The 14,707-nt window shown below is 43.4% G+C and overlaps 1 protein-coding gene across 1 annotated transcript in view; it reads left to right on the top strand.

The window, feature by feature from the left end:
- The first annotated feature begins 79 nt into the window (after window positions 1–79).
- The window catches only part of SLC30A7 (solute carrier family 30 member 7), a 60,188-nt gene continuing 45,560 nt past the window's right edge, over window positions 80–14,707 (top strand). The window contains exons 1-5 of the mRNA XM_066353330.1: window positions 80–345; window positions 560–661; window positions 3,574–3,687; window positions 7,080–7,167; window positions 7,817–7,943. Of these exons, the coding sequence (XP_066209427.1) occupies window positions 266–345; window positions 560–661; window positions 3,574–3,687; window positions 7,080–7,167; window positions 7,817–7,943 (511 nt within the window). The 5' untranslated portion in view covers window positions 80–265. The remainder of the gene's footprint in view (window positions 346–559; window positions 662–3,573; window positions 3,688–7,079; window positions 7,168–7,816; window positions 7,944–14,707) is intronic.

Below are 14,707 nucleotides of genomic sequence, written 5' to 3'. Positions count from 1 at the left end.
GGCCGCTGCGCAGCACCCGCCCCGCGCCGGTGCAAGCCCCGCCCACCACCAGGCCCCGCCCCTTTCCCGTCCCAGGACGCGTTGCGCGGCCCGGGCCGGAAGTCGGCGAGTTCCCAGGCGTGTGTCGGTGTCTGTGTCTCCCAGTCGCGCGCTGGCCGGGACCATCGCCGGGGATTTCCGTCCGAGGCGTCAGCACTGTCACTACCTCTTCTCACGGAGCCACTTCCAGAGGGGCGCAGACCCGGCCCTTCGCCGGGCACCGAAGATGTTGCCCCTGTCCATCAAAGACGATGAATACAAACCACCCAAGTTCAATCTGTTGGGCAAGATCTCGGGCTGGTTTAGGTGCGGGGTGCCCCGCGCGCGAGGAGCGGGGGTCCGGCCGGAGGGGGCCAGGCCCGGATGAAAGGCTGGCCCGCAGGCCCGGGAGGGCGAGTCGGGAACGCGTCACGTGTGCGGGACGAGGCGTGTGGACCGGGAGGGTCTGGAGAGGGGACCCCGCACCTGGGTCCCCGCGCCCGGCTGACCGTGGGGCTCTACCCTCCTTTGTCGCGCCCAGGTCTATCCTGTCGGACCAGACGTCTCGGAACCTGTTCTTCTTCCTGTGCCTGAACCTCTCTTTCGCTTTTGTTGAACTGCTCTACGGCATCTGGAGCAACTGGTAACCGAAGGGGGAAGGGTTGGGGCGGAAGCCGGGGGTGGCGGACCGGGCGCTGTTTGCTCAGTGCCACGTCGCTCGTCGCCGGCAGGTCCGGCTCTCGCCTGGGCCATCACCTCTGCTGCCCTGTTGCTTTCTCTTCCCCACGGCGGTCTGGCATGAACACACTTCTTCACACGAGGGCCCGTCACGTGCAGTAGTTCTTCAGCTTTGGGTCCCCGCTGCTTCCCCGGAGCTACCCCATTCTGTCAAACAAGGGTGACAGGGCCCCTCCGAGGCATTTGGGCAGGTGCAGGGAGGTCCCGTCTCTAGCCTCCCGCCTTGCTTTTAAGCATGTTTTTTTGGAACTGGGAGCAACCTGTTCCCTTGTTCCCTGCTTCTGTGGGGGAGTGTCCTTTGCCTGTTTGGGGGCGGGGGAGGTGGTGATGGGGGGAGTGGCATTTGGCTGTCATCCTTAAGATTCCGAGGGGGACTCTCTGAGATGTTCCACTTCATTTGTTACTAGGTCTTGGAATGCGAAAGAGGTTTATAAAGAGGATGTCTGTGGAGATATGTCATTCTCTTCTCTCTTATTTTACGCTGAAACTGTCTCATGACTTCCTTCTGGTCTTGACTGCTGTAGAAATGCCCATGTAGTTTTTTCCAAAAGCTGACATCACTTGAGTAGATGGTGTTTGGTATCACCTTTGGTTTTGTTGTGGTGGTTGGTTGGTTGGTTTGTCTTTTGAACTGCATTGGGAAGAGGTATATCCAGTGTAACTCCAGAAGAGAAATACTGTTATCTAGTTATTGGCTGTTGAATAACTTTCGGTCATAGAAAATTGTTCCACTAACAATAGTACCATAGTACTTGTAGGTGTGCTGATTCATCTTTAAATATTCTATCCACTTGAGAATCTAATGAAAGCCAACACTCAGCTTTAGCTCCTTTTCTCTCCTCTTCAGTGCTGTATTTTCTAGGAGGCATTCTTAAAAGAAATTACGTTAAGATGTAGTTTTTATGTAAAACAGATGATTGCCAATGCAAACAAATGTTCACCTTCCCCCTGACCTGCTCAATTTGCGTTTAGCCGTGGCAACTTCACCCCATTGGCTAGTAGTTACGCAAGCAACCAATAAGCTATCGGCGACAAACAGACACCTAAGCCGCATATAATAAAGATTTATATATTTTACTCTTCCTAAATTATGCCATGTTGTGGCATATGTGCTGACTATATGGAGACTGTCTAGGTTTGTATATGTAGAGTTTTGCCATGGTTACTTTGTACACGATACTTTGCTGTGGCCGACCATTGCGTAAATTGGGATGTGAAATGTCTTGTCCCAGGATTCATATTTGAAGTGTGCCTAGACTATCACTGTCATGGAAAGTTAGGTACATAGTAATTCTTTTGGTCTGTAGAGATCTACCTATTGAGGAAATTACTAACACCACTGATTTCTAAGCCATTGTTGAAAGTCATTAGTACATAAAGAACACATCAACTGTGCATGACTTGTTCTTCTGTGGCTTGCTCTTCTGACCTGAGGCTCTCTTCTCTAGATGGTGTTGGGATATCTTCTAGGTTTGAAGTCTAGCTCTGGACCAGTGCCCGTTTGTACCTTGCTCAGTTAGCCAGTATTTGTCATTATTCTTATGATCACATCCATAACCACTTATTCCCCCAAATTAATTTTTATCAGTGGATTGGGAGAACAGACATTGTTCCCACTGAAGTCTGAGCAGGTTTAGAAATTGCTTGGGCTTTTCCATAATCTGGCTATCTATGTCTTCTTTAGATACAACAATTTTTAGTTCCCTTTGTTGAAGGCTCCATTAGATTTTAAGTTCCTTGAGTAAATTTCTCACTGAAACTTGGTCATCATCATGTCTGTGTGCATTTCCATTCTGTAATAATTAAGTCTCAAGATGTGATGAATATGAAATGTGAAGATTTTTTTGGCCCTGGCCGGTGGCTTAATGGATAGAGTGTTGGCCTAGTGAATGGATGTCCTGGGTTTTATTCCTGGTCAGGGCACACAGGAGAAGCAACCGTCTGCTTCTCCACCCCTCCCCCTCCTCCTTCTCTCCCTCTGTCCCTCCTGCATCCTGTGGCTCGATTGGTTTGAGCATGGTCCTGGGCATTGAGGATAGCTCCATTGGAGCACATCACCCTCAGGTGCTGAAAGTGGTTCTGTACTCGAGCATCGGCCCCAGATGGGTTATAGAAAGAAAACAGATAAAATATGCTCATTCTTTACAAATAAAGGTTTGTAGAAACAGTTGATCTAGTTGCAACATTCTGGTTCTTATTCAGAACCTTCATTTTAAAGAAAGAACCTGGCCCTGGCCAGGTAGCTCAGTTGGTTAGTGTCATCCTGATGCACCAACGTTGTGGGTTTGATCCCTGGTCAGGGCACATACAAAAATCAACTAATGAATCCATAAATAAATATAGCAACAAAGTGCCATTTCTCTCTCTTTTCCTCTCTAAAATCAATAAATAAAAAAATGTTAAAGGAAGAACTTAATTATAGTTGATTTACATTTTTGATGATGGGACTGTCTCACCAGTGGAAGGGTAAATAAGCTCTTTGTGTTCTCTCCATGTTAACTGCCCTTTGCCTTTCTGCCTTCCCACTGGGATGTCAGCTTTATGAAAGTCGGGGTCTTCTGTCTTATTCGGGCACCTTTTTCCATGGTACACAGTCCATCTAATGCATATTTGCTGGATGAAGGAATGAAGGACTAGTTAATGTTTGGAATTAGCCTATCTGTACTGTGCTTTTCTTTCTTATTGTATAAATATTTCATTGTTGCCTTTTTGGAGATTTCATTCCTGATGAGCAGAGGCGGAGTCTTAGATTGTTGGAGAAGGAGGCCTCCTGTGTGGTTATTATTCTGATCTGCCGTCATGTTTGTTCTCTTCCAGCTTGGGGCTGATTTCCGACTCTTTCCACATGTTTTTCGACAGCACTGCCATTTTGGCTGGATTGGCGGCGTCTGTCATTTCGAAATGGAGAGACAATGATGCTTTCTCTTATGGGTAAGCCGTTCTCAAACTTTTTTGTTGACCTGTAAGAAATACAGAAAAATACAAAAAAATCTCAACCTCAAAGAGTTTTACAAATTGAATACACTTGTCGAACTTGAACCCTTGAGACTCTGTTATGCTTCCTTGTGGTTCTTTCCCGGGGTAACCACTTCCCCGACTGCACGGATTAGAGATAACTCCATATACTTGTAATCTACAATAGTTCCTTTTCTTTCTTTCTTTCTTTCTTTTTTTTTTTTTTTTGCTTAGCAATAGGGCATCTTGATTTTACCAAAAAATTTTAGGTGAGATGGTTACTAGATAAGGGAATATCTCAACACTTTTCCTGGTCTTTTGAAGAAGAAGAAAAGTAAAAAGTTTCAGTCTGAAAATGACCGTGTTTCTTCTTTTTGTTTTTACGAGGGATGTTTTGCTGTTGATTTATTTTAAGACATTATTTGTAGTATGTTTTATATCCCGTGTCCTCCTCAGCTCTGCTTTTACACAAAGGGCTCCTCCTCCGCTGCTGGGTTTGGACAGTTAAGCAGGTGTAGGGGGAGGGGAGAGTTGGGGGGGAAGGAAGGGTTTCGTGCTGAGGGAGCGCCTGCCCTCACTTCTGAGTCCGCTGCTCTGCCAGGCAGTTGGCGTTTGCATCTCTGACAGGGATGCAGTGGAGTTTCCATTGTGTGATGACTCCTCCGAGTGTGTGTGTGTGTGTGTGTGTGTGTGTGTGTGTGAGTGTGAGCTTACCGGGTATTTTGCTGTGTAATTATATCTGTGCATAAGCAGTGGGGAGGACCAGTCTTTCTGGATAAATAGTAGGTGGTTGTAAAAATCCTCCCCAGTTCCTTAATTCTGGGGTTATCTATTGTTTTCTGTTTAGAATATACAGTCTGCTGCTTGCAATACATTCAGCTTTAACTAGTTGATACAAGAGAGTAATATTCTAGCCACCTTTCATTTCTTATCTTGTCTCCAATTTGCCATTCTAAAACATTTCTTTGAGAAGGAAACAATTAAGGCGTAAAGCCTGATGTGACACCTGAAACTCTTAATAATTGCTGTAGTAGTTAATTAAGTAGCAGCAGGAGGACACGGCCATGCAGGAAAATGACACGGACTGGGCCCAGCCTGAGCTGAGCCAGGGCCGGTCCTGCAGTCCCAGAGCAGGGTGGTCACCCTGGGCTGGCTGCACCTGAGACACGGAGGGGGACCCGGGAGGCCCTTGATGTAAAAGTCGTCTCCGTGTCTTCCACACTCCAATTTTGGAAATCGCAAAGCCAGCATGAACGAAACACACGTCCGACAGGGAGATGCGGTAATGTGCGCATGCTTCTGTACCTGTGTGCACCGCCCGGTATCTCTTTAGTCCTGGCTGAAGAAGGCAGGTACAGTCATACTTAATTAGGTGATAGCACCGTCAGGAATTACATGGTTCGATTTGCAAGGCTCGCTCCGGTCAGGTAAACGGTCATTTGTAAAGGCAGGCTTGTCTGGTTCCCACAGGGTTTTCATTTTATCCTGGAACCAAGTTTAGAAGATATATTAAACTGAATTGAATCACTGGAGTTCATGGCTTGATCAGAGTTTATGGAGCACCTGCTAATCTAGGCACTAGGGACAAAAAGATGTCTGGAAAACATTCCTGCCTTTGATCCTAAAACCTGGTGGGGCCTGGCCTGTGGTGGCGCAGTGGGTAGTGCGTGGACCTGGAACGCTGAGGTAGCCGGGTTGAAACCCCAGGCTTGCCCCGTCAGGGAATGTACGAGAAGCAATCAATGAACAAGTGAAGTGAAACAACTACGATCTCGCTCCCTCTCTCTCCCTCCTCCCAGTCTCGCTAAAATCAATTAAAAAAAAACAAAAAACCAACCTCGTAGGATTCAAGGACAGAAGGCTCTTAGTCTGACATTAGTTATGGAACTAGAAGAAAAAGTATATGCTACGTTAAAATGCACTAGAAGTGAATATAGAAAGCTAGGAAAAGCAGCATTTTTGGTGCTCCTATTAAATTGTTTAAGGGCCAGCCTGATAACTGGTGTCAGTGCCCTTTTTTTTTTTCTCTTTTGTATTTTTCCGAAGCTGGAAACGGGGAGAGACAGTCAGACAGACTCCCGCATGCGCCCGACCGGGATCCACCCGGCACGCCCACCAGGGGCGGAAGCGCTGCCCACCAGGGGGCGATGCTTTGCCCCTCCGGGGCCTCGCTCTGTCGTGACCAGAGCCACTCTAGTGCCTGGGGCAGAGGCCAAGGAGCCATCCCCAGCGCCCGGGCCATCTTTGCTCCAATGGAGCCTTGGCTGCGGGAGGGGAAGAGAGAGCCAGAGAGGAAGGAGAGGGGGAGGGGTGGAGAAGCAGATGGGCGCTTCTCTTGTGTGCCCTGGCCGGGAATTGAACCCGGGACCCCTGCACGCCAGGCCGATGCTCTACTGCTGAGCCAACCGGCCAGGGCCAGTGCCCTTTAAATAACGTTGAAACAAGTGAAGCTGCCAGGTGCAGGTTGTTCTGATGACTTTAGCTAAGCCAGAGATTTCTTATGGAAAAGAAAATCTTCCCCCCATGCTCACACGGGTAAGGAGCAGAAAGCTCCAGAGGCCCGTGGAGAGAAACACAGGCGTTTTAAAAAATAGTTTCATTAGAATTATGTGAAGCGAAATGGAGCCTGTTTATTAATCTTAGAAAAAGAGTGATAGAAATATAAATCTCAAGTTGTTTCTGAGATCCTTCAGAAATAATTTTATTTTTTTTTCAGTTCAAAATCTTGACATTCCAAACATTTGAAAGCTAGAAAATCCGCAGCAGAAAGCATAGGGCTTTTCGAGGAGAGGAGGGGAGGAGGAGAGGAGGAGAGGAGGAGAGGAGGAGAGGAGGGGAGGAGGGGAGGGGGGGAGGAGGGGAGGCGGGGAGGTGGGGAGGAGGGGGGAGGAGGGGAGGAGAGGAAGAGAGGAGGGGAGGGGGGAGGAGGGGAGGGGGGGAGGAGGGGAGGAGGGGAGGAGGGGAGGAGTGAGTCAGTGACCAAACCCCCCTTTGAGTCCTTTCCTCCCACTTTCTATCTTCGGGTCCTCCTTTGCCCGTTTGGTCCTGTTCTTCCTTCTCCTGTGGCAGTTTGGGGTTCACACGTCTGGCAAAGCTCTTTCTGAACCTGCTGTCTCTGAGAAGGTCTTCTGAGTGGCATGTAGACATTTATGTATTTTATGACATTCTGCTATTAAACATAATTCATAATACTTAAACCCATTTCCTTATTTGTATAATATATGTGCGATCAAACATACTAAACTGTAAATACTGAGATTTTGCTGGCCACTTAATAACTGTGTAATGTGGTTTAGAATTGGTGGACAAACAAATTTACTCTTTGATTTGTAAGAAATAATAGCTCCGTGTTTTGCTTTGCTCCTTAGGTATGTTCGAGCGGAAGTTCTGGCTGGCTTTGTCAATGGGCTATTTCTGATCTTCACTGCTTTTTTTATTTTCTCAGAAGGAGTTGAGGTATAGTAGATAATGATTAGAGTTGGTAACATATTTCTGTGATGAAAATGTGTATCCACTAAAGATATGTTGTCATAGAGTTGTGTTTCACATGATTATCGAGTAGTGAGGACAGCCTTGGGTTAGCTAAAATATTTATATTTGTACAGGAGGAGCTCACAAAGTAGTTGAAAAAAATTAAAATAGATGTGTACTTGAAATGGTAAACAAAGAATTGTGTTTCACGGAGTGTGAAGGAAGCATTGATGCTCTTAAAGGCAGAGACACGGCACAGGCAGCTAGAGGTCTGCCGGGAAGTTCGTAAATAGAATCAGAGTTTTTCCTGTGAATCCTTAATATTTAGTATGTTAAAACAAAAAGAAAATTTAAAGATTAATGAACTGAAAATGAATGGCATATTTTAAGAAACCAAAGGTGGATGGATGTTAGACCAAATATTCCTGTCATTAACTTTTTCTATTTATTTAAAAACAGTTATTGTTATTTATCTTTTCTACCATATGAGACTGCTGGTTTTATTTCTGTACCTTGTTCTGGCAGCTATTTTTGGAGTGATTGTCATTCTGAAAATAAAAATGATTTTAAATCGCTTTTGGTTTTCCCCGTTGGTCAGTCGGCAGTGTATCAGTGCGCGCGTTCTGTCTTCCAGCGAGCCTTGGCGCCCCCGGACGTGCACCACGAGAGGCTGCTGCTCGTCTCGGTCCTTGGGTTTGCGGTAAACCTAGTAGGAATATTTGTTTTCAAGCATGGCGGTCACGGACATTCCCATGGCTCTGGTATGATGGTTAGAACCCTTTGTTTCTTCACTTTCTTGTGTCAGTCAGTTAGGTGCTTTTGAAAATTGATCATTCATCCAGTTAAACGATTGATGCTTAAGAACAAATGTAATGTTAATAGACTCTTATCAATGACTTCCTGAGCCTCCCTTCCACTTCTCCTGGCCCCTCCCCCTCAGCGCTCCGCATTTACATGTGACCATGACCCTGTGGCCTGGAGCCTTCCAGACCTCTGCCACTCACCTCTTCACCATGATACCATTCATATACAACAAGTAACCTCAGAGCCACAGAACAAGTCTACTAGATTGTAATGCTGCATTTCCCCGTGTGTAAGATGCTCCCATGTATAAGACGCACCATAATTTTGGGCCCTGAAATTTGAAACAAAATGTATTACATAAAGTTACTGATCTCAAATTTTATTCATCATAAAACTCATACAACTCCTCATCACTGTCAGAACTCCCATCCATTAGCCTGTTCTCATCTGTGTCTGATGACGAATCACTGTCTTCATAGACTGCCTCGTCCTCAGTTCCATCTATGGCGTTTGAAATGCCACCACCACTGCATAAGATGCATCCAGTTTTTAGACCCCAAATTTTTCTGGAAAATGTGCGTCTTATACATGGGGAAATATGGTATGTGAATTTTTTTACTTCATTCCTTTTTTTTTAAATTGATTTTAATTGATTGTGTTTACATAGATTCTAGGGCCACTGCGAATGCATCCCTCCTCCCGGTATTCCCCTCAGCATCTCCCTTGCCTTCCTCCCTACAGCGCCCTCCCCCCTTCCCTTCAGGTTTATCCCATCCTCTCACCCCCTTTCCCTCTGTCCTCTTTTCCTCTGGTCCCTTTGATCCCTCCTCTGTCTCAATTCTGTTCCTCAGTTCACATTGTTCATTGGATTCCTCAAATGAGTGAGGTCATATGATATTTTTCTTTTTCTGCCTGGCTTATTTCACTTAACATAATAGTTTCCATGTCCATCCATGTTGTCGCAAAAGCTAAGATTTTCTTCTTTTTCATAGCCTCATAGTATTCCATTGTGTATATGTACCACTGCTTTTTGATCCACTCGTCCACTGACGAACATTTGGGCTGTTTCCAGATCTTCACTATTGTGGACAATGCTGCCATAAACATGGGGGTGCATTTCTCCTTTTGAAACAGTGCTATGGTGTTCTTGAGGTGTTTTCCTAAAAGTGGGATAGCTGGGTCAGAAGACAGTTCCATTTTTAGTTTTTTGAGGAATCTCCATACTGTTTTCCACAGTGGCTGCAGGAGTCTGCATTCCCACCAGCAGTGCAGGAGGGTTCCCTTTTCTCCACATCCTCGCCAGCACTTATTCTGTGTTGTTTTGTTGATGAGCGCCATTCTGACTGGTGTGAGGTGATAGCTCATTATGGTTTTAATTTGCATTTCTCTAATAATTAGTGATGTTGAGCATTTTTTCATCTGTCTTGGCCATCTGTATGTCCTCTTTGGAGCAGTGTCTACATATTTCTTTTGCCCATTTTTTTATTGGATTGTTTGTCTTCCTGGTGTTGAGTTTTACAAGTTCTTTATAAATTTTTGTTATTGACTCCTTATCACACGTTTTGTCGAATACGTTCTTCCATTATGTAGTTTGTCATTTTATTCTGTTCTTATTGTCTTTAGCTGTGCAAAAGCTTTTTAGTTTGATATAGTCCCATTTGTTTATCCTGTCTTTTATTTCACTTCCCCGTGGAGATAAATCAGCAAATATATTGCTGTGAGAGATGTCGAAGAGCTTACTGCCTATGTTTTCTTCTAAGATGCTTATGGTTTCACAGCTTACATTTAAGTCTTTTATCCACTTTGAGTTTATTTTTGTGACTGGTATAAGTTGGTGGTCTAGTTTCATTTTTTGCAGGTAGCTGTCCAATTTTCCTGACACCATTTGTTAAAGAGACTGTCTTTATTCCATTGTATGCTCTTACCTCCTTTGTCAAATATCAGTTGTCCATAAAGGTGTGGGTTTATTTTTGGTTTCTCTGTTCTGTTCCATTGATCTATATGCCTGTTTTTATGCCAGTACCAGGCTGTTTTGAGTTTAGTGGCCTTGTAGTATAACTTGATATCAGGAAGTGTGATACCTTTCACTTTATTCTTACTTTTCAAGATTGCTGAGGCTATTCGTGTTCTTTTTTAGTTCCATATAAATTTTTGGAATATGTGTTCTATATCTTTGAAGTATGTCATTGGTATTTTAATTGATATTGCATTGAATTTATAAATTGCTTTGGGTAATATAGATATTTTAATGATGCTTATTCTTCCTAACCATGAGCACAGTATATTCTTCCACTTGTTTGTATCTTCTTTGATTTCTTTTATCAATGTTTTGTAATTTTCCAAGTACAAGTCTTTAATCTCTTTGGTTAAATTTACTCGTAGACACCTAATTTTTTTGGTTGCAATAGTGAAGGGGGGATTGTTTTTGTAATTTCTTTTTCTGACAGTTCATTGTTGGTGTATAAAAATGCCTCTGATTTCTGAGTATTAATTTTATATCCTGCCACCTTGCTGAATTTATTTATCAGGTCCAGTAGTTTTTTGACTGAGACTTTAAGGTTTTCTATATATAATATCATATCATCTGCAAATAATGATAGTTTTACTTCTTCTTTTCCAATTTGGATGCCTTTTATTTCTTCTTCTTGTCTGACTGCTGTGGCTAGGACTTCCAGGACTATGTTGAATAAGAGAGGTGAAAAAGGGCACCCCTGCCTTGTTCCTGATCTTAAGGGGATTGCTTTTAATTTTTGCCCCCTGAGTATGATGTTGGCTATGGGTTTGTCATAGATGGCCTTTATCACGTTGAGGTATGTTCCCTGTATTCCCACTTTGCTGAGAGTTTTGATCATGAATGCTGGATTTTATCAAATGCTTTTTCTGCATCTATTGAAATTATCATGTGCTTTTTCTCTTTCCTTTTGTTTATGTGATGAATCACATTGATTGATTTGCAAATATTGTACCAGCCTTGCCTCCCCAGAATAAATCCCACTTGGTCATGGTGTATGATTTTTTTCATATATTGGTGGATCTGGTTTCTAATATTTTGTTGAGGATTTTAGCATCTAAATTCATCAGGGATATTGGCCTATAATTTTCTTGCTTTGTGTTGTCTTTGCCTGGCTTTAGAATCAGAATTATGCTCGTCTCATAAAAGGAGCTTGGAAGTCTTCCTTCCTCTTGAATTTTTTGAAATAGCTTGAGAAGGATAGGAGTTAGTTCTGTTTGAATATTTCGTAGCATTCACTTGTGAAGCCATCTGGCCCAGGGCTTTTGTTTGTTGGGAGTTTTTTGATAACTGTTTAGATCTCATTTTTTGTAATTGGGGTGTGTTTAGGTTTTCTGATTCTTCCAGATTGATTTTTAAAAGATTATATGTTTCAAGGAATTTGTCCATTTCATCTAGGTTGTCAAATTTTTTGGCATACAGTTCTTCATAGTATTTTCTTACAATCCTTTGTATTTCTGTTGTGTCAGTTGTTATTTCTCCACTCTCATTTCTAATTTTATTTATTTGAGTCCTCTCTCTTTTTTTCTTGGTAAGTCTGGTTAAAGGTTCATCGATCTTGTTTACCTTTTCAAAGAACCAGCTCCAGGTTTCATTGATCCTCTGTATTGTTTCTTTAGCCTCTATGTCATTTATTTCCACTCTGATCTTTATTATTTTCTTCCTCCTACTACCTCTAGGCCTTACTTGCTGTTCTTTTTTCTAGTTCTTTTAGATGCAGGGTTAAGTTGTTTATTTGAGCTTTTTCTAGCTTTTTAAGGTATTCCTGTAATGCTATGAACTTCCCTCTCAGTACTGCTTTTGCTGTGTCTTATAAATTTTGAGTTGTTGTATGCTCCTTATCATTCGTTTCTGGGAATTTTTTTATTTCTTCTTTGATCTCATTGTTAACCCATTTGTTATTTAATAACATGCTATTTAGTTTCCAAGTGTTTGAGTATTTTTCAGTTTTTCTGTTGAGGTTGATATCTAGTTTCATGCCACTGTGATCAGGCAAAATGCTTGATATGATTTCAATCGTTTTAAATTTATTGAGACTCATTTTGTGTCATAACATGTGGTCTATCCTAGAGAATGTACCATGAGCACTTGAAAAGAATGTATATTCTGCTGCTTTAGGGTGAAAGGTTCTGAAGATATCTAGTAAATCCAGTTGATCTAGTGTGTCCTTTAAGTCTGCTGTTTCTTTGTTAATTTTCTTTCTTGAGGATCTATCTAGTGATGTCAGTGGGGTATTGAAATCCCCTACTATTATAGTATTGCTGTTGATCTCACCCTTTATATCCATCAAAGTCTGCTTTATATATTTAGGTGCTCCTATATTAGGTGTGTAGATATGTATAATGGTTATCTCTTCCTGTTGGATTGCTCCCTTTATCATTATGTAGTGGCCTTCTTTATCTCTTACTATAGCTTTTGTTTTAAAGTCCATTTTGTCTGATATAAGTATTGCTACCCCAGCATTTTTTTCATTTTCATTTGCATGAAATTTTTTTTTTCATTCTTTTACCTTCAGTCTATGTGCATCTTTTGTTTTGAGGTATGTCTCTTATAGACAGCATATGTATGAGTCCTGTTTCTTATCCACGCAGCTACCCTATGTCATTTCATTGGATCATTTAATCCATTTACATTTAAGGGTATTATTGATATGAAGTTGTTTATTGCCATTTTATTCTTTAAAACTGTATTCCTCTTTTGCTATATTCTTTTCTCCCTTTGATCTGTTTACAACAAGGTCCCTTAACATTTCTTGCAGCATTGGTTTGGTTGTAATGAATTCCTTGAGTTTTTTTTTTTTTTTTTTTGTCTGGGAAGCTTTTTATTTCTTCTTCAATTTTAAATGATAGCTTTTCTGGATAAAGTAGTCTTGGTTGTAGGGTCTTGTTCTACATTACTATGAATATTTCTTGTCATTCCCTTCTGGCCTCAAGTGTTTCTGTTGAGAAGTCGGATGTCATCCTTATGGGGGCTCCTTTGTAGGTGATAGCCTTATTTTCTCTAGCAGCTTTTAGTATTTTCTGTTTATCTCTTAGCTTTGGTATTTTAGTTATGATGTGTCTTGGTGTAGATTTCTTTGGGTTTCTCTTTAATGGAATTCTCTGTGCTTCGTGAACTTGTGTTACTTTTTCCTGCATCAATTTAGGGAAGTTTTCAGCTATGATTTGATTGAACAAAGTCTCTATTCCTTGTTCTTTCTCTTCTTCTTCAGGAACCCCTATGATGCAAATGTTATTTCTCTTCATGTTGTCACAAAGCTCTCTTAGAGTTTCCTCAGACTTTTTGAGTCTCTTTTCTTTTTGCTACTTTTCTTCCATGCCTTTATTTATCTTGTCCTCTAACTCGCTGATTTGATACTCAGCTTCATTCATCCTGCTTTTAATTCCTTCCATTGTGGTCTTTATTTCTGATACTGTATTTGTCATTTCTGACTGATTCTTTTTTATTAATTTCGATGTCTTTTTTTATACCTGCTATCTCTTTATTTAGGTGTTTGTTATGTCCATGTATTGTTCTAAGATCTTTGAACATTCTAACAATCATTATTTTAAACTCTGCATCTGGTAATTTGGTTATATCTGACTTGTTCGAGTCCTTTTCTGGGGATTTCTCTTGATTCGTTTGGGTTGCATTTCTCTGCCTTCTCATTTTGTCTGTGTATAAGAAAGGTGTGCCCTTGTGTTTTCTAGGTGTGGTCTGTCTGCAGGTCTGCCGCCCCCTCTGCCGCTGCCTGTTCCCGGGCTTTCGCCCCGCCCCTGCGGGTCGAGTTGTGCTGGCCTGTCAGGCCGCAGCCCCGGCTCTGCAGGCAGGGTGGGGCTGCGTGCCGTGCTCAGCAGTGGGTCTCTGCAGTTCCCGGGCTTTCGCCCCGCCCCTGCGGGTGGAGTTGCACTGGCCTGCAAGCAGGGCGGGGCTGCGTGCTGCGCTCAGCAGCGGGTCTCTGCAGTTCCCAGGCTTCCGCCTTTCCCCTGCGGGTGGGATTATAGGCGGGACCTCACTTGCTCTTGCCCACAGCGCAGTCATTTGTGTGTTCCCTCCACCCCTGCCAGGTGAGACTACTGAGCTCACGCTGGGCCTCAGTTGTGGTTGGCTTGTCTTCCACCCCTGCCAACGGGACTGCACTTCCGTGTCCTGCCGCCACCTGCCCTCCAGTGAGACCCTTAGCAGTGTGGGTGGGGGCGCCTCAGGTCAGACCCTAACACTCAATACTGTATTCCTGAAGGCTCCCTCCTTCTAAGCGACTGCTCTGAGTGCCGCAGGAAAGCTTGTTTGGCTGGTGTCCTGCTTTCCTTTGCTGGTATTGCTGTTTCCAGGGAAAATACCTCTTCAGATTTGAGGGGTGACCCAGGGGTTAGGGTAGCTGTCCCCCAAAGTGTTTCTTTCTATGCCTCCTAAGTTACACTCTCTTCTTGCTGCTCCGGTCCTCTCCTCTCTCCCCATCCTCCAGACCCCAAGCGAGTGGTGGTGAATTAGGTTTTCTGTGCGGTCCCTTTAAGAAGAATCCTGGTTCTGAGAAATCTCTCTCTTTCTCACAAACGGTATCCTGACTTGTTTCACAGCTAAATACGGTCCATTCGCTTCTTCTAGGCTCTGGGGCTGCAGGCTGAGGCTTTGTTCCTGGGGCCCAGGACCCTTCCCTCTCCGCTAAACTCTCTTCCCGCCACGAGATTCCCTCCGGGTGCTTGCTCCCGGGAGCTGAGCAGCCATTTCTGC

This window comes from Saccopteryx leptura, chromosome 11 (assembly GCF_036850995.1).
Source record: "Saccopteryx leptura isolate mSacLep1 chromosome 11, mSacLep1_pri_phased_curated, whole genome shotgun sequence".
Lineage (NCBI taxonomy): Eukaryota > Metazoa > Chordata > Mammalia > Chiroptera > Emballonuridae > Saccopteryx > Saccopteryx leptura.
The sequence above is the reverse complement of the archived record's forward strand: the minus strand, read 5'-3'. Positions and strand labels throughout refer to the sequence as shown.